Source organism: Podarcis bocagei, assembly GCF_964188305.1.
Source record: "Podarcis bocagei genome assembly, chromosome: 9".
NCBI classification, from domain to species: domain Eukaryota; kingdom Metazoa; phylum Chordata; class Lepidosauria; order Squamata; family Lacertidae; genus Podarcis; species Podarcis bocagei.
Window position 1 is genome coordinate 35,725,279 of NC_138134.1, and position 23,034 is coordinate 35,748,312.

General features: G+C 44.8%; 1 protein-coding gene across 1 annotated transcript; it reads left to right on the forward strand.

Moving 5' to 3' along the window:
* Window positions 1-325: 325 nt before the first annotated feature.
* On the forward strand, window positions 326-22,717 carry TMEM192 (transmembrane protein 192). Its single transcript, XM_081209093.1, has 6 exons — window positions 326-452; window positions 5,467-5,616; window positions 7,006-7,270; window positions 11,287-11,421; window positions 16,532-16,634; window positions 17,553-22,717. The coding sequence occupies exons 1-6, from the start codon at window positions 393-395 to the stop codon at window positions 17,674-17,676; spliced, it is 837 nt and encodes a 278-aa protein (XP_081065219.1). The 5' UTR covers window positions 326-392; the 3' UTR covers window positions 17,677-22,717.
* The last annotated feature ends 317 nt before the right edge of the window (window positions 22,718-23,034 follow it).

Consider the following 23,034-nt stretch of genomic DNA (forward strand, 5'->3'; position numbering starts at 1 on the left):
AACCACTGCTTCTTTAGCGCCACCCTTGGCATGCACTTCGCCTGCAAAAAATATAATAAAAGTCTCAAATCCAATCTGCAGGTCGGACTGGCGTCCCTACAAAACGGCTGCCAAGCCGCTAGCGCTCTGCGCTCGTCCACTTTGGCCACGCCTCCCCCTCATGCCACGCCCCTCTTCGCTTCTCCGGCAAACCAGACAGGGAGGCGGAGCTTCGAAGGGAAAAAGAGACTGCGGAGCGAGGGAAACATCCGTCCAATAGCGTCGCGGGCGGAGGTTTGGGCGGAAGCAGCGGTGCGTGAGGGCACGGGAGGGCGGGGCGTCCGCTACACCTGACAGCGCCGCGCGGGAGACGGGCGTGGAGCGCGTCGGGGCCGGAAGCAGCTGCGGAGAAGATGGTCGGCGTGTCGAGTGGGGCTGGGCGGCAGCAGCAGCAGCCGCGGCAGCTGGATAACGTGAGTCGCCTGGCGCTTAGGGGTCCTGCTCCGCGGGCTGCACAAGGGAAGGGGAGAGGCGGCTTTGGGGTGGAGCGTGTCGGGAGGACGCGTGACTCGGGAGGGCGTCTCAATCGCACGGGGCGCCTCTTTGAGCCCCGTGGCTGCTTCAGTATCCCCGAAAACGGAGAGCTTTCAAGAGTTCTGAGGGCTCCCTTGAACGGAGAGTCGTCGAATTGCAGCGTTGGGAGGGTTATCCAGCCCAGTCCTGTGCAATGTAGGAATCCTGCTCACAGCCGTCCCTGGGTGGGCTCGAACCGCCGACCTTCTGTCTCGCAGCCAGATGCACTGGCCCACTGCGCCACAGTGTGGTTTTATTGCATTTATATCCGCCGCCCCCTCCCCAGCGGATAGAAGGTGGTATATTAGTGGTTCTGCTCCTCAGTTTAATCCCGTCACAACAACCCCGCGAGGTAGGTTTGGACTGAAAGGCTGTGGCCCAAGGTCTCCCAGGGAGCTTCGTGGCTGAGTGGGGATTTGCACCCTGGTCTCCCAGGTGTTAGACCAGCACTGAAGCTGCTGCACCGCAGCTGTTGGCCAAAGAAGGCGTGGACGTTTATAGACTCCACCGCAGAGATTTCTATCACACGCTTGCTTTTGCCTTGAAAACCTCAGTTCCTGCTTCCAGCTGTGTGGAAACTGTTTTGATTGTGAGGGAAACGATGGTTAGGAAAAAGTCATGTTAAAACTCCTGAAAGCCATTGAGTCCTGTCTGCTTACTGTCCATTTGGAAGTGCATCTTTTCATAATGCCTGCCAGTTACTTGAAGGGCTCATTGAATTCCAGCACAGCAGCCCCAAAATATGGCAATTTCAGTCCCATGCGTCTATTCTGTGAACTTCTTGCTTTGGGGGCTTTAATTATAAAGTTTATTGCCCACCCTTTGTATAGGGAGACGCATGTCTTCAAGAATTTGGGTCCTAAGACATTTAGGGCTCTAATGGCAATGAAGAAAGTACTTAAGCTTTGTTTAAGCTTCTCAGCTCTCTGAATGTTATGTCAGGGAAGGACTCTGCAACAGGTAAGCTATTGGGAAATCTAGTAAAGGGGTGTTGACCCTAACAGTAGAATCGGGTCCTGAGCTAAGAAGTATCTGTGGTTATTTTGGTTTTTTTTAAAATAAAAGTATTTATATTCTGCTGTTTTGCAAAACATTAGGGTGGTGTATAAAGATATAAACATTTAAAAGCAATCAGGGGACATATCAGACAACTGTATAGGCCTGTCAGCATAAAAGTCTTCAGGTCTCGTGACAGTCATGCAGTTACTGGGCCACAGTTAGAAACAGACACCAGAATACTCGTAGTAGGGTTGGAAAAGAGGAAGTGTTTGCAAATATTTCGCTCAATTCTAAAATATTGTAGACAGACATTCATACTTACTTTGCCAAACATTTACAGTGGTACCTCGGGTTACAGACTCCGCTAACCCAGAAATAGTACCTCGGGTTAAGAACTTTGCTTCAGGATAAGAAGAGAAATTGTGCGGCGGTAGTGGAAGGCCCCATTAGCTAAAGTGGTACCTCGGGTTAAGAACAGTTTCTGCTTAAGAACGGACCTCCAGAACGAATTAAGTTCTTAACCCGAGGTACCACTGTATTAGACATTACAAGTATAGGCCATCATAAAACAGCCATACATAAAATTTTGAAATATATACTAATAAACAGCCATGTAAAATATATAATGAGGATTTTCATTGGGATTTCTTCCCACTAAATAGTGCCATTCGCCACTCTGAGAGACTATTGACCAAACTCAGCCACCTTTGCAGTTACTTCCAGGTTAATATAAAAAAAATCCTTCCAGTAGCACCTTAAAGACCAACTAAGTTAGTTCTTGGTATGAGCTATTCCAGGTTAATATCAGACAGATGGAATCTGATATTTTCATTGTCCTGCGATGTTAGATTACCCCCAAAAAGGACTGTAGAAAAGAATATGTTCTACAGTGTCCAGCACATTCAAAGCAATGTCTATCAGTTATGGGGATGTTTAAATATCTGCCCTTGACAAAAGCTGGGGGGGGGGGACATTCAATCGGGTTAACATAAAGGTCCTGTGTTGGACTGGAATTATTGTTTTTTAGATATAAATGACCCTGTTATCTGTTGTATTTAAACTGTAGAACTTGGGGGAGCAAATTTTATTTACAGCTAATGGTAAAAATGCTGGAAGCAATTTTCAGCAATGTTACAAATATATCTTTTATTTTGGGTTTAAATGTTCAAAGCAAAGCTAAAAATGTGTTTGCATTGCAGAGTTGTGTTTGTTGTAATGGCTGCCTCTTGAGTTTGCGAAAGGTGGGATTCCGAGGCTCTTAAAGAAGACCAATCATTTTAAAACTGGTGGTTGTTGGAGGAACCATGCTCTGTCCCCTTAAAAAGAACTTGGTGGAAAACTGCAGTATTATGTTGAAATGAAGTTTCATTAGGAAATATAAAACTATCTTACATTTTGGGGCATCTGCCTATCTCTCTAGAACCCAAGGGAGGGCTGTTTTTTTAAAGCAGAGAAAACAAAACTTATTTACTCCATTTGTTGAAGAGAAAATTAGAAGTGTGTTAAGTACCGTATTTTTTGCACCATAGGGCACAGCAGACCATAGGGCGCACCTAGTTTTTAGACGGGGAAATCAATTAAAAAAATATTTCCCCCCCCCAGCCCCAAAGAGCAGTGTACAGGCTGCCCACAACCCCTCCCTGCCGGAGGGGTTGCGCGCGGCTATGGCACAAGCCAAGGCAGCGAGCGGGATGGATCCCGCTCGCTGCTTTGGCTTCCTCTTTAGCCCCACGCAACCTCTCCCTGCAACCTCTCCCTGCCGGGAGAGGCTGCGCAGGGCTAAAGAAGCCATAGCCCCGTGCAGCTTCTCCCTGCCGGAGGGGTTGCGCGCGGCTATGGCACAAGCCTGCATTCGCTCCATAGGACGCACACACATTTCCCCTCAATTTTTGGAGGGGAAAAGCTGCGTCCAATGGAGCGAAAAATATGGTAAATATGTTTGGGTGATGTTCAACTAAGTTTTACTCAGAGTAGACCCACTGAAATTAATGATGGAAGTTATATCCATTAATTTAAGTGAGTCTACTCAATGTAAGACTTAGTTGAATATCACTCTTGGTGTTCTGTTAAGCAGACATGACTGTTGAGCCTTCTACAGTTACTATTGGGATCTCTATTTCTGATGTTAAGGTATGAGTGTTGCAGCTTATGTAGCCCACATGGTATCCATGCCCAAGAAGAAGGTTATTGTCTGGGCTGGCAGAGCCCTGTGGCTTCCTAAAGCAGGAATCCTAAGGGAGAACGCTCAGAACAGCCCATTGAGAACACTGGGTGCCCTGTGGCTATGCACTTCTGGCTGTTGGTGGATGTGCTGTGCATTGGCTGGCTGACAGGAGCACTCCACTCTGCAACACTTCACACAGGACTGAAGCTACATGGTAGTGTTCCTCGTGTAATGTGGCAGCTGTCCGTGCAATGCATATACAGCTCCAAATAAATATTGGGGTACCTGCATTGACTAGACAAATTAAGTGCTGGCTAGCTTTCAAAAGGGACGTGGGTGGCCCTGTGGGTTAAACCACAGAGCCTAGGACTTGCCGATCAGAAGGTCGGTGGTTCGAATCCCCGCGACGGGGTGAGCTCCCGTCCCTGTTCCTGTCAACCTAGCAGTTCGAAAGCACGTCAAAGTGCAAGTAGATAAATAGGAAGCGCTCTAGCGGGCAGGTAAACGGCGTTTCCGTGCGCTGCTCTGGTTCGCCAGAAGCAGCTTAGTCATGCTGGCCACATGACCCGGAAGCTATCTGTGCACAAATGCCGGCTCCCTCGGCTCATAGAGCGAGATGAACGCCGCAACCCCAGAGTTGGTCACGACTGGACCTAATGGTCAGGGGTACCTTTACCTTCAGCTTTCAAAAATTGTATAGTGAATTTTGCCTTCTTTAGTGCATTATAACTTCAAAACCTGAGGATCACAGTGATCATACATTGGAGCTTCTGAAATTTGAAAGTGGGCATTTAAACTGAATTATTAGGAAATATTTTTATCTTCCAAATACGAGCAGTTTCAATGTTTAAAACAAGTTTGAAGTGCAAGGAGACTATTTTACATGTGGTGCCAAACTTGCATGGGGTTGGTTACCCATTAAGGTAAATATTGACTTCTGTGCTAATTTAGATAAGATTGAGCTGTCTTTGAGAACAATAAAAGATGCCTTCTAAAGTAAACTTGCTTGAATTTTTCAAGGACTAAACTAGATCACATGCCTTTCTCATTCCTTTTTACTAAAACTGAATTCTTTTTACTAAAACTGAAGTAGTTTTCCATTCTGGCAGGACAATGCCAAAAATGCTTGTGTAGGACAGGAAAAATGAGTTGGGCAATTATGTGATTATGTGTGATGTTATTTCTTAAAATTTATACAAAAAACCCCTCAGTGGTTTATGTTAGATAAATGATCTCATAGGCATCACTTTTATCTCATTGAGCTTTACTAGTTCTCCTTAAATTCCTATTTAAAACCTTAAATGTAGATGAACACATTGAAAACCATAAATTAGTTTGAGCAAGTTCATATTCTCGTAGAAAGACTGCATTGCTGTTTGTGCTAAACTAGTGTGGGCAATATTTGTTGCCAGTTCAGGTAATACTGCTTACCTTCAATTTATTAGGGCTATTTCACATTGGTCAACCCCAGTTCTTTAAGAACTGGTTTACAAAAACAGACCACACTCTTCCAAAAACAGACCTGTACATGGGAGTAAATCCCACGGAGTACAGTTCCAGTTCCCATTGAGTATTCTTCCAATGAAACATATATAGGATGGTGCTGAAAAGATTTAAAAATCATGCTTGCTGATGTAGCTTACCTGTGTAAGTTTTTTTAAAAAAACCATGTCTGCAAAGTAGATGATCGAACTGTCTCACAATTGTTAAACTTCTCTTGGTTTTCTGTTTTGTTGCTAAATCTATTTCAGGGATCTGTTTCAGAGATAACACAGAGCATGGATGACGACCCTTTGCTTGATGCACCGCTCCTTCCACCTCATGCATTGCATTCCAGGATGTGTCCAAGGTTCCACGCCATACCTACAGTCGGCATTGCCAATATTTTGCTGCTCATGCATGTAAGTTGCCGATGAGTTATTTGGATAAATTCAATGATGCAGAGGTGCAGTTTGCCCCCAGGCCTTGAGTTGAGCGAGCGAGTAGCAGCGCTGGCCTCTTCCTCAGGCATCTCCTGCGCAGCCACTAGAGTAGCTCTTTCCCCAGCAGACAAGTGTGACATGGCTCTCCTCCTTGGCCACTTAAAAGGTGAAGGGGTCAGCCCAGTCAGTTTCCTGTGAGCCCTTTCCAGAAGTGTGCTGTTGTGGTTGCATGTTCTGTCTGTTCCTGCTCTTTAAGGCCAGAGGGTGGCAGCATGCAGAGCAAGTGGGATGACAAACCAAACTGATGCACCTGGAAATTAGAAAGCACTAAGGCATGGATGAAATCTCAAAATAACTTGCGGGCAGCAAGTTGGGGAAAGCTGTTACTGCCCAACCTTCATCCCTAGAGATTTGTTGGCTTGAGAGGCAAGCAGACAACAAGAATTGTGTCTATGTCCATCCTCCTCCCTGCCCTTGGTGACCCTGGTCAGTGAGAATCAAGCTTTTATAGCCCTTCCTTCCAGTACCAAACTTAGTGGCACCATGCTGATCAGTAGAAAAGTGAAATGGAGCTGCCCCAAAGCAGGTGTGTGTTTCTGTTTACCGGGACTTCATAAGCACAACAATACTGCTTTGTTAAGAACCACCTCCTTCCCCCACCCAAAAAAAAAAAATCCTGCTGGAGAGGGCTATGCAATCAAAAGTCCTCCCCTAGAAACAGTCAAAGCTGTCTTGGTGGCAAAAGCAAGAGGGGGATAGGAACTGTTCCTGTGGAGAACTGGGATAATGCACACACCACCAGCAGCTGTAATGGCCAGGTGGCTCCCACTCGGATTAAAGTACTTGCATTCAGAGTTGGTGATAATAGAATGGGCAGTTTCATTTCTGTGCTGTCCTGCTCAGGTTGGGGGTCATATTCATTCCCTTCTGCTGGCCACTGTTTACCAGCCCCAGAGATTCCTTTGGGGGAAGGCTGAGCTCACAGGCATTTGCATGTGCATGTGCCACTTCCCATCATTACTGTGTCAATACTGGGATAGCTCAGTCAGCAGAGCATGAGACTCTTAATCTCAGGGTTGTGGGTTTGAGCCCCACGTTGGGCATAAGATTCCTGCGTTGCAGGGGGTTGGCCTAGATGACCCTTCTGGTCCCTTGCACCTCTACAGTTCTAGTATTCTAATAGGATGGAGGTTGGCTTATATTTTTCCTTCCTAGTGGGAAAGCTTAAGAACATACTATGGGCTAATGATGCCATATCAGCAATAGAAAATGGTTATGAATCTGTAGAGCAAACCTGCCAGGCTTGGATGTGTTTGACTTTGATGATGAGCATTTGAAATTTTTCTTTCTTTCTCTTTTCTTCCTTAGGTTGCTTTTGTTGTTTTGGCTTTTCTGGCAGGGATATTCTGCTCTTACCCTGATGCAAGTGGAGATATGTGTCCTCAGCATTACACTTACCCACTTAAAGTGCAAACTGTTATAGTTACTGCCAAAGTAATTCTCTGGATCCTGTATCTGTTTCTCGAACGGTATATTCACTTCCACCATAGCAAGGTCAGAAGGAAAGGCTACCTCCAGATCTACAGAGCCACAAGGCATCTTAAGAGATTTCCACTCCTAATTCAGTCTACAGGTGAGCCTAAACCAACTGACTCACTCTTGTCAATCTCTTGTTTGTAAATGTGAATTCTTCTACATGCATTAAGCATCTCACATGGTCATGACAACAGTGCAGTTCTAGCTTTCGCTGCATCTTTCTAGTATTTGGTCCGACTTGGACAAGATGAAGCCTTCAAGGTAAGCCAAGATTTATCAGCAATTTTTGTAATGCATTTTGTATTCAGTCCACTTTGTTCCTTAATGTATACCACATCTCTCCTCTAATAGCTCAACTGCAGGTACCATAACTGCAAAAAAATGGCCATTTGAGGTGTTTTGTTCCAATAGCTATCAGGAATTGACTAGTACATTGTGACAAAATGTGCCATACTGTCCTAATAATGTCCAGGGTATTCCTTACCGTAGTTAGCTCAAAGGGGGGCACTGGCTCTATGGATCAAGGAAAGAGTGGGTACTTTAGCTTCTACCCTGATCACAATAGATGGCGGTGTGGTAGGAATCTGAGCCCTGTAGGATAATAATAATGATGATGATGATAATAATAATAATAATAATAATAATAATAATAATAATAATAATAATAATATAATAATATAATTTATTACTTATACCCTGCCCATCTGGCCGGGCCTCCCCAGACACTCTGGGCGGCTTCCAACAAAATATTAAAATACAGTAATGCATCAAACATTAAAAGCTTCCCTAAACAGGGCTGCCTTCAGATGTCTTCTGAAAGTCTGGTAGTTGTTCAGTTTGACATCTGGTGGGAGGGTGTTCCACAGGGTGGGTGCCACTACCGAGAAGGCCCTCTGCCTGGTTCCCTGTAACTTGGTTTCTCATAGTAAGGGAACCGCCAGAAGGCCCTCGGCACTGGACCTCAGTGTCTAGGTAGAACGATGGGGGTGGAGATGCTCCTTCAGATATACTGGACCGAGGCCGTTTAGGGCTTTAAAGGTCAGCACTAACACTTTGAATTGTGCTCGGAAACGTACTGGGAGCCAATGTAGGTCTTTCAAGACTGGTGTTATGTGGTCTTGGCGGCCGCTCCCAGAGTTACAGCCTCAACCTGATGCTTGGAAAGCAGAAGTACAATAGAAGTATGTTGCAGTATGTAATAAACCCATTTTATGTTGACATTTAACAGATGGTTGTTCAGCCTTGACTTGAAAACCCCCAGCATGGGAGACCCCACCACGCCTTTAAATAATCTGCTGCATTGCTGAACTGCTCTTGCAGTCAAGAAGTTTCCAGCCAAAATCTGCCTTCCTTTAACTTAAACCCATTAGATGTCTGGTGCCCCAGAATTTAGTCACTTTCTTCCTCTAAGAAGCAAATATTTGAAGAGCGCTATCATGCCCTCTATAATCTCAGATAGGAACTGAATAATGAGTAATTCATGAACAAACCAAGCCTTGGTCAAAAGCCTGCTTTTGCTCAAATTGAAATGGTGGGCTCTTGTTGAGTTATTTTCCTTCTCTGTCTACTGATGCAAGAAATGTTCAATTAACAGATTAATAAATTTTCCATTGTTTTTGTAACAGCCAGAGTGGGGACGCAAGTGCCTGCATATTGACTGAAAACTGTGGGCTTTAATACAGTGGTACCCCGCAAGACGAACGCCTCGCAAGACGGAAAACCCGCTAGACGAAAGGGTTTTCCGTTTTGGAGGCGCTTCGCAAAACGAATTTCCCTATGGGCTTGCCTCGCAAGACGACAGCCCATAGGGAAATCTCCGGGACAGCGGGGAAGCGCAGCGCATCTTCCCCACTGTCCTCGGACCTCCTCCCGCCGCGCGGCATCGGAACGAAGCTCCGATGCCGGGCGGGAGGGGGAACGCCTCCTCCCGCCGCGCGGCATCGGAACGAAGCTCCGATGCCGGGCGGGGGGGGGAACGCCTCCTCCCGCCCCGCGCGGCATCAGAACGAAGCTCCGATGCCGGGCGGGGGGGAACGCCTTCTCCCCCCCGCGCGGCATCGGAACGAAGCTCCGATGCTGGGCGGGGGGGGGACGCCTCCTCCCTCCCGCGCGGCATCGGAACGAAGCTCCGATGCCGGGCGGCAGGGGGGAACGCCTCCTCCCGCCGCGCGGCATCGGAACGAAGCTCCGATGCCGGGCGGGGCGGGGGGAACGCCTCCTCCCGCCGCGCGGCATCGGAACGAAGCTCCGATGCCGGGCGGGGGGGGAACGCCTCCTCCCGCCCCGCGCGGCATCAGAACGAAGCTCCGATGCCGGGCGGGGGGGGACGCCTTCTCCCCCCCCGCGCGGCATCGGAACGAAGCTCCGATGCCGGGCGGGGGGGGACGCCTCCTCCCTCCCGCGCGGCATCGAAACGAAGCTCCGATGCCGGGCGGGGGGGAACGCCTCTTCCCCCCCGCACGGCATTGGAACGAAGCTCCGATGCCGGGCGGGGGGGAACGCCTCCTCCCCCCCCCCGCGCGGCATTGGGACGAAGCTCCGATGCCGGGCGGGGGGGGACGCCTCCTCCCGCCGCGCGGCATCGGATGGCTTTCCTGAAGACTTGGGGTGGGAGGAGGGTTTTCCTTCCCACCGCCAACATTCAGAATGCTGTTCTGAATGTTGGCGGCGGGGAGGAAAAACCCTCCTCCCACGCAAGCCCCGGGAACAGAGGGAAAGCGCTGCGCGCCTTCCCCTCTGTTCCCGTACCTGTCCTGAAGGCTTGCGGTGCGGAGAAAAGCCCTTCTCCGCACCGCCAGCCTGGCAAGCGGTTTCCCTAGGAACGCATTAATTGATTTTCAATGCATTCCTATGGGAAACCGTGCATCGCAAGACGAAAAAACCGCAAGACGAAGAGACTTGCGGAACGAATTAATTTCGTCTTGCGAGGCACCACTGTACTTAAATAGAGCTGCTTTCTTTGTGTGCAGTTTGCCCTACTTATCAAGTTGGCCACAGTAAGGCTGCAGTGTTTAGAAGTGGCCACTAGGTGGAGCTCTGGAGATTTAATATGAAAACTCACACTATAGAAGTAGCTTTTGGCTAGATCGTGTTGGTTGTAAGGACAATAGCTTTTCTTGCAGTATACAGTAATGATTAGTGCTTGAAGCACTGTGTGGCTGAAAAACTTTAGAACATGTCTGTGAAAACTTGAGGGCAAAATGTGAGGTCGAAACAGTAATCCTTAGTGACTTCAGCAGTGTAGTAGTGGGAAAGCCCTCACCATTTGACCTGTGAGGCCACTTCAGCCAAGCCACATGCATGTGCCCCACACCTGATAGGGGGTAGGTAAAGACATGACTTGCTTGAAAGTGAGTTTTGCAGTCACCATAATCAGAGGCTCCTGCAAGGCCTTTGCAAACACCCATCATGATGGGAGCTTTGCTAACACAGCAGACCAGCTGATTAACTGTTCCTTTGTGCATGCAATTTGATTCCAAAGGAAACTGGGGTCCCTGATGTGTGCGGGACTTGGCCTGTCAAACATGGTGCACGGGTGGTGAGGCGGGTAAGGATCTCTGATCATAGGTGTGTTAAGAGAAGGGGGAGAGGAAGGGAACAGTCTAATACAGACCTCAGCATCTTACTGTCAGTCATATGTTCTCAGCTGCAATTCCCAACTGGAAGGCATCAGGTTGGCGAAATCTAGTCCAATGGATAAATGTAACCGGTACTTCAGATGTGTTCTTAGTAATCCTCAGCCATACATACTGTAAAACATTTTACCTTAAGTTCAGACTCTGCATCTTCTTGCATCTTCTTGCATGCAGTTGAATATACATTTGCTAGTGACAACTTGGAAACATCTTCCATGCCATTTAGCTTGAACAGAAAACTGAAAAGTGCAGCTGAAATAAACACAAGGGTCTGTTCCTCTTTCTTATCCTATAGTAAAGCCACTGGACATCTAAGTGAGGCTGTGCGTGGTTGAGAATGTGCTCAGTGCCTGTTTTCACTCATGACTATTGGTTCAAAGTTAATGCTGGTTTATGTATTTGGGGGTTATCTTGAGCTATCTGGAAGCTATCTAGACGGCTGGGTTTCTTAACCTGTCTCATCTGTGTCTTTTAATAGGTAATATAGCTTTACTGCTGATCTTGTCAGCACAACATTCCTTTCCTGATCACAATAAAATGTATCTCTGCTTCATCCTGGGAATCTTGAGCGTGGAATTACTATGTTCGTTGATATGTGTGGTTGTCTACACAGGTAAGAGCAGCAGGATTGCCTTGCATGTATAAGCCACTTAGACTGTCCACTAGGCCACAGAATCACCTCTTTATTTTTCTTCAGATTCATTGCTAAGATTAGTTTGACCCAAGGGGCCTGCTAAGAGTTAATAATCTGATGGCTTGGATGGTTGTATCTTCGCTTAATAAGGCAATACAAGAACGGGCCTTGTGCACTCATATGCAGCTGCTTCAATCCTGCCTTTATGTTAGTAACCAAACAAGCTGGGGAGTCTTATTCTGCCTAGTTTCTCTCTATTCCTATTTTTGCCCCATCGAGAAATCTGTTTTCTGGCCAAGACCTGGGGAACAGCTGGATTTTACACTTCCGTGGAAGCAGAATTGGCCATTGTCAGATTCTCCTCCCCAGCAGCCTATAACCTGCATGGCATACATTTGTATGTTACTGCCTCCCACATTTCATCTTGAAATTCTTGGCAAACGCCGCCTCAGTGGCTTCCCTGCCAGCCACATTTTTATCTTCCCTTTCCTCCTTGCTTTGATTGCCCATCTACACTGATGAGTTCTGGGGAACTGAAACATTGTGCACTATGTGAGAGCCAGTGTGGTGTAGTGGTTAAGAGCGGCAGACTCGTAATCTGGTGAACCGGGTTCGCGTCTCCGCTCCTCCACATGCAGCTGCTGGGTGACCTTGGGCTAGTCACATTTCTCTGAAGTCTCTCAGTCCCACTCACCTCACAGAGTGTTTGTTGAGGGGGAGGAAGGGAAAGGAGAATGTTAGCCGCTTTGAGACTCCTTTGGGTAATGATAAAGGGGATATTAAATCCAATTTTTTAAAAAAATAATTTTGTGACATTTTGGTTGGCGTAATAAAAGGGCTGCCCTAATACGGATTTTGACCACAGCTTACTGGTTTAAACATAACAGGAAACAGCAGTGAACTGAGACTTCCCAGTTCACTTGTGCAAGGGGAGAAGGAAAGTAGCTCCATGTGGAAGTATGAAGCTTGTTCATACATTGCTTTATAAAGTCTTGATAGGGTCATCCCAATATGGCTTAGAAGAATAGAATTGGAGAGTTGGAAGGGACCCCAAAGGTCATCTAATCCAACCCCTTGTAATGTATGAATCTTTTGCCCAATGGTGGAGCTTGAACCCACGACCCTGAGATTAAGAGTCTCAGGCTCTACCGACTGACAAATTATCAGATTCAAGTTTGTACAACCTTGTTCTGTCGATAAAGTGTGTATTTTTAACAATGTGCATAGCTACTTGACGTTCAATAAATGCAAAGAAGCTGAAATGCATTCAAGCGTTTCTAACTTCATTCTATTGCATTGATCCAAAATGCCCAGATGGAGGGATAGAGTTCTTTGCCCGACGCTAAGACGTTGTTTAACACTGTCCTATCCCAAGGGTTTTGGGCAGTTAATAGTGTCGAAGAGAGGACACACAAAATGCAGCTGTTGATCTAGAAATCTCTCGCTTGGCAGTGAGAGCCATCTTTGTGGAGGAGCAGCTGTTTTGAGGGGTTTCTTGCCTGGCACTGATAGGCAGCTGCGTCTCTGCCCATGTAGTGCAAGGCTCTTCATTTTTGTACGTATGGCAGCCGTGGAAGGAGGCAAGACCCTGCTTCTGAAAAGTGCCAGCACAATTGACAGAACTTGAGGTCTGGACCGCAGCCTGATGTCACCTGCAGGGCAATGCAGTTCTTGAGTCTCCTCCCTCCTTTAGGAAGACAGAAGTTAAAGCTGCCGAACTTCACAGCGTTAGCAGGGAGGCAAGAGGGAATCATGATGCGTTGAAAATATTGCAGAGAGGAAACGGTGGCAGTGCTGCTGATTTAAGAGGGAGGCCAGGGAGACCGCATTGACTTTCGACCGTGCCAGCAGAGCAGCTCTTGGGTGTAAATAATTGATCTGTCAGCTCCTACATTAAAGGAGTGAGCTCTTCATGTTTTTAAAGAGAGGAGAATTAGTATGATGGTTCTGTGCTGGCCTTGCTGCTTTCGGAGGCCCCCTGAAACTCCACACAGATGCAGGCCCAGTGTGATGTCACAGTCCAGGCACAAGCACAAAGTTCACGGGCTTCCAAGACCACAATTTACATGTGATGGCCGCAGATAGCGGCCGCATCTGGATGATTAAATCCTGTCTTAATAAGACAAAACACATCCACACTTTGTGCACACATCCTCTGCGCTTTCTTCTGCATGCACAGGGAAACCCTGGGGATTAGACAGCCCTGGGTTGTTTGACCCTTTAATTAGTTCTCTTTTTTGCCTCCTATAAAAACTACACAAGGCACTCTCTTTTAATGTTTAAATAGCACAAAACCTTTATTTAGTGTACTTGCATTTGCAGATTAAAATATACAATGCGGGTGGGTGTTTCAGAGGTGTAGCTTGGGTGGTGGTGGGCACTGGCTTATGTGGCCAAGCCAGCATGTGTAAGTCATGGTTTAAAGTTAGCTTTTGCTTCCTTGCTTGTTGTTCCTGGTTCTCACGTGACAAGAAGCTATAGCTAACTGCAGTGGCTTGGCATATGGTCCAGTTTGCACAAAGAGTGGATTAGGGGACTGCATGCAGATGTATGGAGCGTGTACACATCCTCCTAATTAAATGAGTAATTTGTATAAACCAGGTTCCATTAGATCAGGTACCCCCAAACTCTGCCCTCCAGATGTTTTGAGACTACAACTCCCATCATCCCTAGCTAACAGGACCAGTGGTCATGGATGATGGGAGTTGTAGTCCCAAAACATCTGGAGGGCTGAGTTTGGGGATGCCTGCATTAAATGCACACATGAAAGTAGATCTAGCTGGGAAACTGAAGTTGTCGTTTTTTCTCTGAAGACACATAACAATCCCGCTACTTTGCCATGTGTATTTTGCCTTTGCCTATTGTAAAAGTGGCCCTGGGAACCTCTATTCAAAATTCACCTACAAATGGATGAGATGGGATTTGCTGACAGTGAGCTCCCTTGACTCTTTCCCATTGGGCTGTTGGCATGCTCTACTTGCAAAGGAACAGTCAAGAACTTACTTCGAGCTCCCAGGAATTCCATGTCCATACACATTCTTCTTGCCTGACATCATGTATAAAGTCAGGAATGGGGCAGCTGGGCATGGTTTGGAGAAAATGGCCAAATTGGGACCCATGTTGGACCTAATTAGAGTGGTGGGCCGGAGATTCCCGACCTCTGTGTTAGAGTTCACAAGTGGAACCTACAACAAAATGTTGTAGTCCTTTTGCTCAGGGTTTTTGTTGCTTCATTTCCTCTTCCTTTCTTTTTTATTTGCACACCACCGCACACATTCAGTGAGCATTCTGTGGCCACTGGTTGCCCTTGATCCTTATCGGACTATTTTGTGGGCCTTGCCCCTATAGGTGTTTTCTAAAGACTTTATTTTTCTTCTGTTAACCTTGATATTCTCTGAACCTCTTGTGTGTTAATGCCCCTGCTTGGGCTACATGAGCAATGACACCCTTGCCTGAAAATTCAATTTTTTTAGAGAATCATCAACTTTCTTATCTTTTCATGATTTTTTCTTACCACCAACCTTCCAAAATGAAGTAGTTGTGTATCTGAACCCTTCAGGACACCTGTTGGGTTACAATTGCCTTAAATGTCCTGGAATGCATGTGCCGGGGTAATCTGATCTGGTCATGAATAGCTGAATTCTGATGTTGTTGAGAGCCAAACTCAGCTGATTACTTTACAGCTTGCTGACACATCTGCCTTGGTTATTCCTCTGATCAGTCATGCAACCTGCTTGTACACAACAGGTGGTCTAGTATAGTAATTCTATGGGGGGAGATAGGAGGGGGGAGAGAAGAAGAAAGTTCCTATTCAAAAGGAGATGCTGACTGAGTAGATAAGAATGAAGCATTGTGTTGACAGTGGAACTCGCTTAAAAAGGAACTTCCTCCACCATCTTTTACCAAAGAGATCAGATGAATTTAAGCATTCCGATTAGGGATGGTTGAAGGGGACTTGCCAAACCACATTAACTGGTCTGTAAAATTAAGCTGCCTATTATTTTTTTGTAACTGGCCAAAAGTGGTATAAAACCTGCCATTTCACACTGTCATGCTCATTGCAAAGATGATCAGTTTTCCCCTCTTGGGCTTCAGCTCTCAAGCATTGTTTATGGGTTTGCTATGGGTAGTAAATCTGCCTAAGTAACATATTCAGCTGCACATTCCCTGCTTTCTCCTATTTTCTGCTTCTCTTCCTTTCCCTCTTTTCCCCCTGTGCTCAATTGTCAGCTTCTCTAGGCAGGGGCCTGTTGTACTGAATGTAAATCAAAACAACAATAAGCAGACCTAAAGGGATGCGGGTGGCGCTGTGGGTTAAACCACAGAGCCTAGGACTTGCTGATCAGAAGGTCAGCGGTTCAAATCCCTGCGATGGGGTGAGCTCCTGTTGCTCGGTCCCTGCTCCTGCCAACCTAGCAGTTCGAAAGCACGTCAAAGGTGCAAGTAGATAAATAGGTACTGCTCCGGCGGGAAGGTAAACAGCGTTTCTTTGTGCTGCTCTGGTTCGCCAGAAGCGGCTTAGTCATGCTGGCCACATGACCCAGAAGCTGTACACTGGCTCCCTTGGCCAATAAAGCGAGATGAGCGCCGTAACCCCAGAGTCGGTAATGACTGGACCTAATGGTCAGGGGTCCCTTTACCTTTACGCAGACCTAGGAACAGAACACAGGTCACTCAACATGCATTGGCTGTGGTCCAGATGTGGAAAAGTAGGATTGCATGTTTGTAACTCAGGTCACCTATACGTGGCTCATGGAGCGTCTTGTGTTCATGTATGGAATGGAGCCAGAAGTAAAGTCCCATCTTGTAGCAATCTTCTTTTTCTTCTGTGGTGGAGCAAATGGTAGAACAGAAATGGAGAACCTGTGGTCCTCCAGGTGTATTTGGGACTTCCATCAGCCCCAGCCAGAATGGTCCAGGGGTCAGGAATGATGGGAAATAAAATGCAGCAACAGGTGGAGAGCCACAGACTCCCTCTCATTGTTCTAGAAATTAAAATGGTTCTGTATTTAAAAGTCTTCTGAACTGTCAATTTATAGTTCCGCTGTCAGACTGCACACACTGTAGCTTTCCCCTTTTCTAATTACAGTAAAGGTAAGCAACTTTAACCGGGCAAAACCAAGACCTGATGTCATAGAAGAAGAGCAGATGTATGCTTATCCTAATCACACTACCTCAGAAGTTGGATTCAGGTAACATCTCCTGTTATTCATTATTCGGACTGTGTACTAGGTAACAAATAGCATTTATTGGAAAGATGAAGTCTGGCTTCTTGATAGATGCCAACATAATGTTCTGCACCATTACTGAGAGTGTAACAATAGCTATCACTGGTATTTGTGTAGCTTGGTACTGTTACGGTTAATGACATGCTGGACTTGATTGACGTACAGTTGACAGCTCTGTATGTGGCTTATCTACATAAACACTTTTGGGCTTAGCTGCGTCCTTGGAATTGGGAACTGTGTTTATCCACTACTTTTGTTAATTCATTTGTTCCTTCCTTGGTGCATATCTGAAGACACAGTAATTTTTTTCATATTCTTGGAAGACACTTGGTGCCAAATAGATATATGACAGCTGGCAGTGGCTGTGGTTATTGAAGGTTCAAGAAATAAATGCACTCATAACCTGTTGAACTAGTCAAATATGTAAGCCACCAAAATGGCGTAACTGCCTTCCTTTATTTAACAAGGAGCCGAAACTATAAGTAATATTGCTGGACATATCTTGAGATTTCTATATTCCACCAAATATATAACTTTTTAACACATATTTGTCTTCATCATAAAGCATAAGGGTTATTTTACTAAGAGTCGGTGTAAGTGTTTTACTTGACTTTCTAATAGGCGTTAACAATGCTCCTTTGTTCTGATTATTTGAGATTTCTGTATTCATTGTGTTAAGGTAACTGTGTTCCACCTTGGGTGGTCTGTTCCCCAAAAGGCATCGTAGAACTAAACAAATCTGAGATCAGTATGTAAATGCATTTTGGGAGTAGGAGGGTGTCCAGTAGGGGGAAGAGTTGCTGTTGCCTTCTTAAGTTTCACATGGTTGAGATGGAAGATGATAATGTTCTGTAAGTAACGTGGTTTGAATTTGTCTTTTAGGGAAGCCTCAAGCTTGGAAGAAGTAGTTGAGAAACAAGGAGATGTGATAGAATACCTTAAACGACACAATGCTCTACTGAGCCAGAAGATGCTGGCTTTAACATCCCAGCAGGGCAGGGGCTAGCCGTGGCCAGGAAACAGTGGCCAAATAGTGTTAAAAATGGCGGACTAACTTGAATATTGACTCGTCCTCTGACAGCAGCAAACACATCTTACGCAAGTTTGCAGTGACAGATTTCCAGTCCTGGTTCTGAGCAGCTGTCGGACCTCATCTGGCTTGGTGCTTAAAGCTGCTTGGTTTTTAAAGGACACTTTTATTTTTGAGATCCCCCCCCCAAAAAAAATCCCTCCTGTACAGAGAGCTGGCAATAACCAGGGGAAAAAAGACCTTAATCAGTTGTCTGTTTGGTTCTTTCAACTCTCTGATTTGAAAGTGATGCAGATTTCCAAAGATTTTAGCTGTCGTTTTGAATGCCACCTTTTTTCAAACCAGTATGAAGCAAACACCTGAGTATCAAGTATCAAAATGTTAATACACTGTGCATTTATTTGGTAATTGGTAAGGCCATCAATTAAGGATTTTTAGTTTCTATACTGCGGCTGCAATGGATGATTTCACAGTGGCAAGATCCCATAGGAAAGGCTGCTGGGTGTCACAACTGACTCCGGGAGACTTTCACCAATGTAAGTGCACTCATGATGACAAGTAGCACTGTAAATTCAGGGACTGATCCAAAGCGGTATGGAGACGACACTTAGACAAGTGGGAAAGAGAAGTGCAGCATTCAGTAGCTAGTCCCAAGGCAGTTGTATAGATGGCATTTCAAGCATCACTCCAGACAAGGATGGCAAGATGAGGCTGGCAGTCTGAGAAGTCAGTTCTTCTGGCTTGTTCACGTGTTACATGTTATAAATGCCAGTATCCTGTTGTCAGCAAATGGTTGCATACTGAAAATATGTTGTTCACTGCCTCCAGCTTTTTCTTTTTCTTTTTGCAGACCGGTTATCCCTTCTGCTTATACCTCTCTGCTTGTCTTGCTAGCGGGAAATAAGTGAGAACAATTAAGGGGACAGTGCAGTGCATGTAAGAACCTGCATGTTAACAAGCTACGTGTAAAAGTATTTCAGGGAGAATTGAGTACCTCTGGCCCTCCTGATGTTGTTGGACTGCAGGTCCTTCAGCCCCAGCCATCATGGTCAACAATCAGGGATGATGGAAGCTTCATTCCAGCAACATCCAGGGGATCACATGCCCCCCTCCCCTGGCCACCAAGGTGTGTCCTGCTTAAAAAACAATCCTTAAATTCTTCTCATGGAAAACTACTTGTGTATCTAATCCTTCATATGGGACAAACAAGAAAACCCCCAAAAATTTGCATCACAGTGATTCACACATGCTTCATGGCGCTGAAGTTTAGAAACAGATAAAAGTAAACTAACAAAAGCATTTTTCTTACAATGTTGACATACAGTTTGAATCTGCCATGATCGTTGCTGCAAATATTTCACTTTACAGGATAGTATCCAGTGTCTGCTGTCTTTGAAAATGTCGGCATTTCCCCCCCTGAAGCCAAGTGGCTCACAGAAGTGTTTATAGGTTCAACTCTGCTTTGAATGTATTTGATTGAACTCTGTAGATGCTAATCATTGGGACACATTCCCCCTTTAAGTTTCCCGTACAGCTACAAACAGCTGTCATTTGTCTGCTATGCCACTTTGCTGCCAACAAAGGCTGGGTGGTTTTTTGTTTTCTCTTGTTCTTTTTTGTATATCTTAGTCAATATTTCTGTAGAAAGACAAACACTTAAACAGGAGGATTTTCCAAACATGTGCTGCGATCTAGTTTAGAGACAACAAAAGCATACCATTCTGTCACACTTCATGCAAACAGACTGTTAATCCACTGCTCAGTGAGAGATGTATATAGTATTGTTTAAGGAACAGTATAAGAAAACTGCAACTGGCTGCTTCTGACACTTAACATGTTCTTTCCTTGTTAGCTGTGCCTTAAACACAGTTGGGATTTTATTAAGAAGTGGAGGAAGAAATATGTATACTTTTCCTTTTTTAAAAGGACACTCAGGTTTTGATCTGATTTGTATGTGACTCATTCTCTGTTTTGTACTAAATGTGAAATAATAAACGCAACAAACCCTACTCACTTTAGTCTGCTGCTAGCTAAAGGTAAAGATTATTGTGCTCTTGCATTGGGGTAGAGCACTTGAGACTGGAGGTCTTCGTAAACGCCTGCTGGTGTGTTGTTCTTGCCATTGAGTCTGGTAAGTCACAGCTAAGTGCCTAGAACCATTAGAAAGTCACACTAAATTGAAGGCTTGAGTCAGAATAGAGAACCTAGGGCACCTGTGCAAAATCTGCATATCATGTAGAACCCAGTTGTTAAATCACATATTCTGTTGACATCAGCCAGGTCTACTCTTTTAGCCTGTTAAATTGCATTGAACCCATTTGCCTAGTAGCATCCTCTAAATGCTTTATTCTGAAATTATTGGCTAGAAAGATGACCCCTGGAATAGCGTTTGCATAATGAGGAAAACTTTGCATTCCAAAAGTTGGAAAGCAACAATTGAGTTCGACTTGCTTTCATATATTTACTACGGTTTTTACAATGTTTTCTCTATAGCAGCTAGATATATTAATTGGAAGCAAGAATTCTCTCAAGGCAGCTATTGTGAGTTGTGCATAAATTAAATATTGGCAGAAGTGAATATTGACCCACCCCATTGCTGGTGGGGTTAAAGGACAATGCAAAACTGGATTCTTGCATTAAATGACTCGGTACAACTTTGCTTATTGTTGTGTCCCATAGACGAATTAGTATCATGCAGAAATAAAATTTAGCAATTGGGATAGCTGCCTGCATGGGGAAGGATTTCATGATAAAAAAAAGTACGGTTTGCCTTAGTTTTTTTTTCTAATCTTAAGAGAGAGAAAATAGAAACATCTGAAGGTGTCATGAGAAGTAGATATTTTTTTAAAATAAGTTTGCCCAACATAATTTGTGTTCTTTTATCAATGTTTATAACTTCTTTAAAAAAAGATAACTTTAAGAGCTGAAAGCTTGAGAAACAGTGGGGAAATGTCAAGAAAAGCATCATTTCTCCATGGCACCTATTTTCCTTCATTGTGTCTCCCCACTCCTGGTGAATTGTGCCGGTCTTGCTGGCTGGATTGATTTTTTCATATAAAAAAATCTGTGCCATGTTGTTTCAAGGCCTTAAATGGGAGTGCAGCCTGTTCAAGAGAGATGTCCATGGAGCTAGGGTCAAAACTTTTCCAGTGAAGGGTAATTAAAGGGAAAAGCAATCTGCCTGGGGAAGGCTATCAAATAGCCTAATCCTGAGATAACCCCAGAGACCTGAAAGCAGTGTCACTGTGGGAACTGGTTCAGTACCTCTGGTGCATTACAATGTGTTTGGAGACGAAACTGCCTATGAATTGATTGCTCTTCCTGTGCGTAAATATTAGAGCATGGAAAACACTTGATCAGCATGCAAATGGAAGTCGATACCAGCTGACCTCTCATTTGCTTGAGGAAAATGGAGGTCTTTCCCAGGCCTGCAAGCCTCTTGCAATTGGAACCATATCCTGGTGGGAATAGTCCCTTTGATCCCAGCGTTTTGAATGCTTGTACATTACTTCCATTCAAATAGGCCAGCTTAGGCCTTTGCAGTCATAGCCAGTGGAGTGGAATGGTTATGAGTGTTGGACTAGGACCTGGGAAACCAGTTTTCAAATCCCCACTTGGTCATAAAGCTCATATGGTGACTTTGGACCAGTCGCTGCCTCTCAGACTAGTCTACCACGCAGGGTTGTCGGGGTTAATCGAGATGGGGAAGAACAACTTACACTACACTGAGGTCCTTGCATATAAATACAATAAGTAAATAAATAAACCCTTCATGCAATTGCCATCACTTGTGCTTGGTGGCATTGCCACCCTCCAAGCTTCTAGATGAGAAGAATCCCTGTGGGACCAGAGTTCTAATTATGCCAGGAGCCTTCAGACCCTCCAGTGTGTGAAGGTGGAGCCAGCAGGGGATGCCATGGAGGGTATGCAGCCAGCAAGTATGCAAAAGGAGAATGACTCTGACCTTATTTATATATATTTAAAGCTCATGATTGCCTAGTCCATGAAAAGTGAGACTGATGGCACAATCCTATCCTTATCTGTCCTGAAGGTCCATTAAGCTAAATGGGACTTAGTCCTCAGTGACTGTGCACAGGATTGCAGGTTAAAAACAAAGATTTATTGCACAGGCATTAGCATAGGATCCACTGTGGCGCTTCCTTATTGCATTATATAAACACCTTTGCTTTTGGATCAAAGCAAGGCCAGCAGTGTCCTGTATTCTGTTCCCATAGGTGCCTGTGGCAAGCCCCCAGGCAGAATCTCAACAGCTATATCTTATTTAAAGTGAATGAATGCTTTACAAGCTGCAAAATCTGATCAACATTATGGCTTCTTAAAAAAAAAAATTAATAGCATGATTTAAGCTATATTTTATTTAGCTACATCAATTATTAAAGTTTACATTGATCCCTTATGAAATTTACAAATTAGGCATATATTTCACTTGTCTTTGGATATGGGCAATTTCCATGTACAGAATACAAAATTTTTAACAAAATTGTACAAAGATTAATATGAGAATGCTATTTGAAGTACCATTTTACAACATATACAGTTACAAACATGCTTTAAGGAAATAATTGAATCCCAAAGTAAGTTGTAAACAGGTTAAAATTAGTACAAATACAACCAGTAATACTTTTAAGGAAGACTAGGTTGATCTGTTTGATAAGACCCCGGTTCTACTAAGCTAGCATCCAGCATAGCTTTGGCATATTTTCCACTGGTGTGAGTGGAAGATTCAGTCATGCTTGTAAGACTTTCCAGTTAAGGCTGATCATTATTTAAGGAATTTTCCACTTGAAGTATTCACCTAGTAATGTCAACAGATATACTAGTCTTGAAAGACTGGGAAAGGTGATAGAATAACACTAGCTTCAAACATCCAATATGCATTTTTATAAATATTCCAACGAATCATGATGTTTATGAAACAACGGCTTCTTTCTTGCATATTGTTAGCTGGGTGTTAAAAGATATACAGACATGTGAATAAACACTATTAATATACCAATAGTTTGGGGGGTTTTTTTAATGACACACAAGTCTTCTAATATTGTGAAGTTCACTTTCTGGTTACCAGTGTTGATGTGTAGAGAAGAATGGTGATCATATTGCACTGATGATTCTCCAAAGTCCAGAAGAGGATCCCTAAGTTCTTCATTGCTTTTATTCCTGCTTAGAGAAACCCAAAACACCTGTGAAGCTTGTTTCAGCAGGCCTCTGGTAAGATTTTTTTGAATGTTTCCAGGTGATGGCTTATGGGACACCTATATAGATTACAACAGTGCCGCTATCAAATTTTGTCATTGGCACATCTCCATTCCTTTC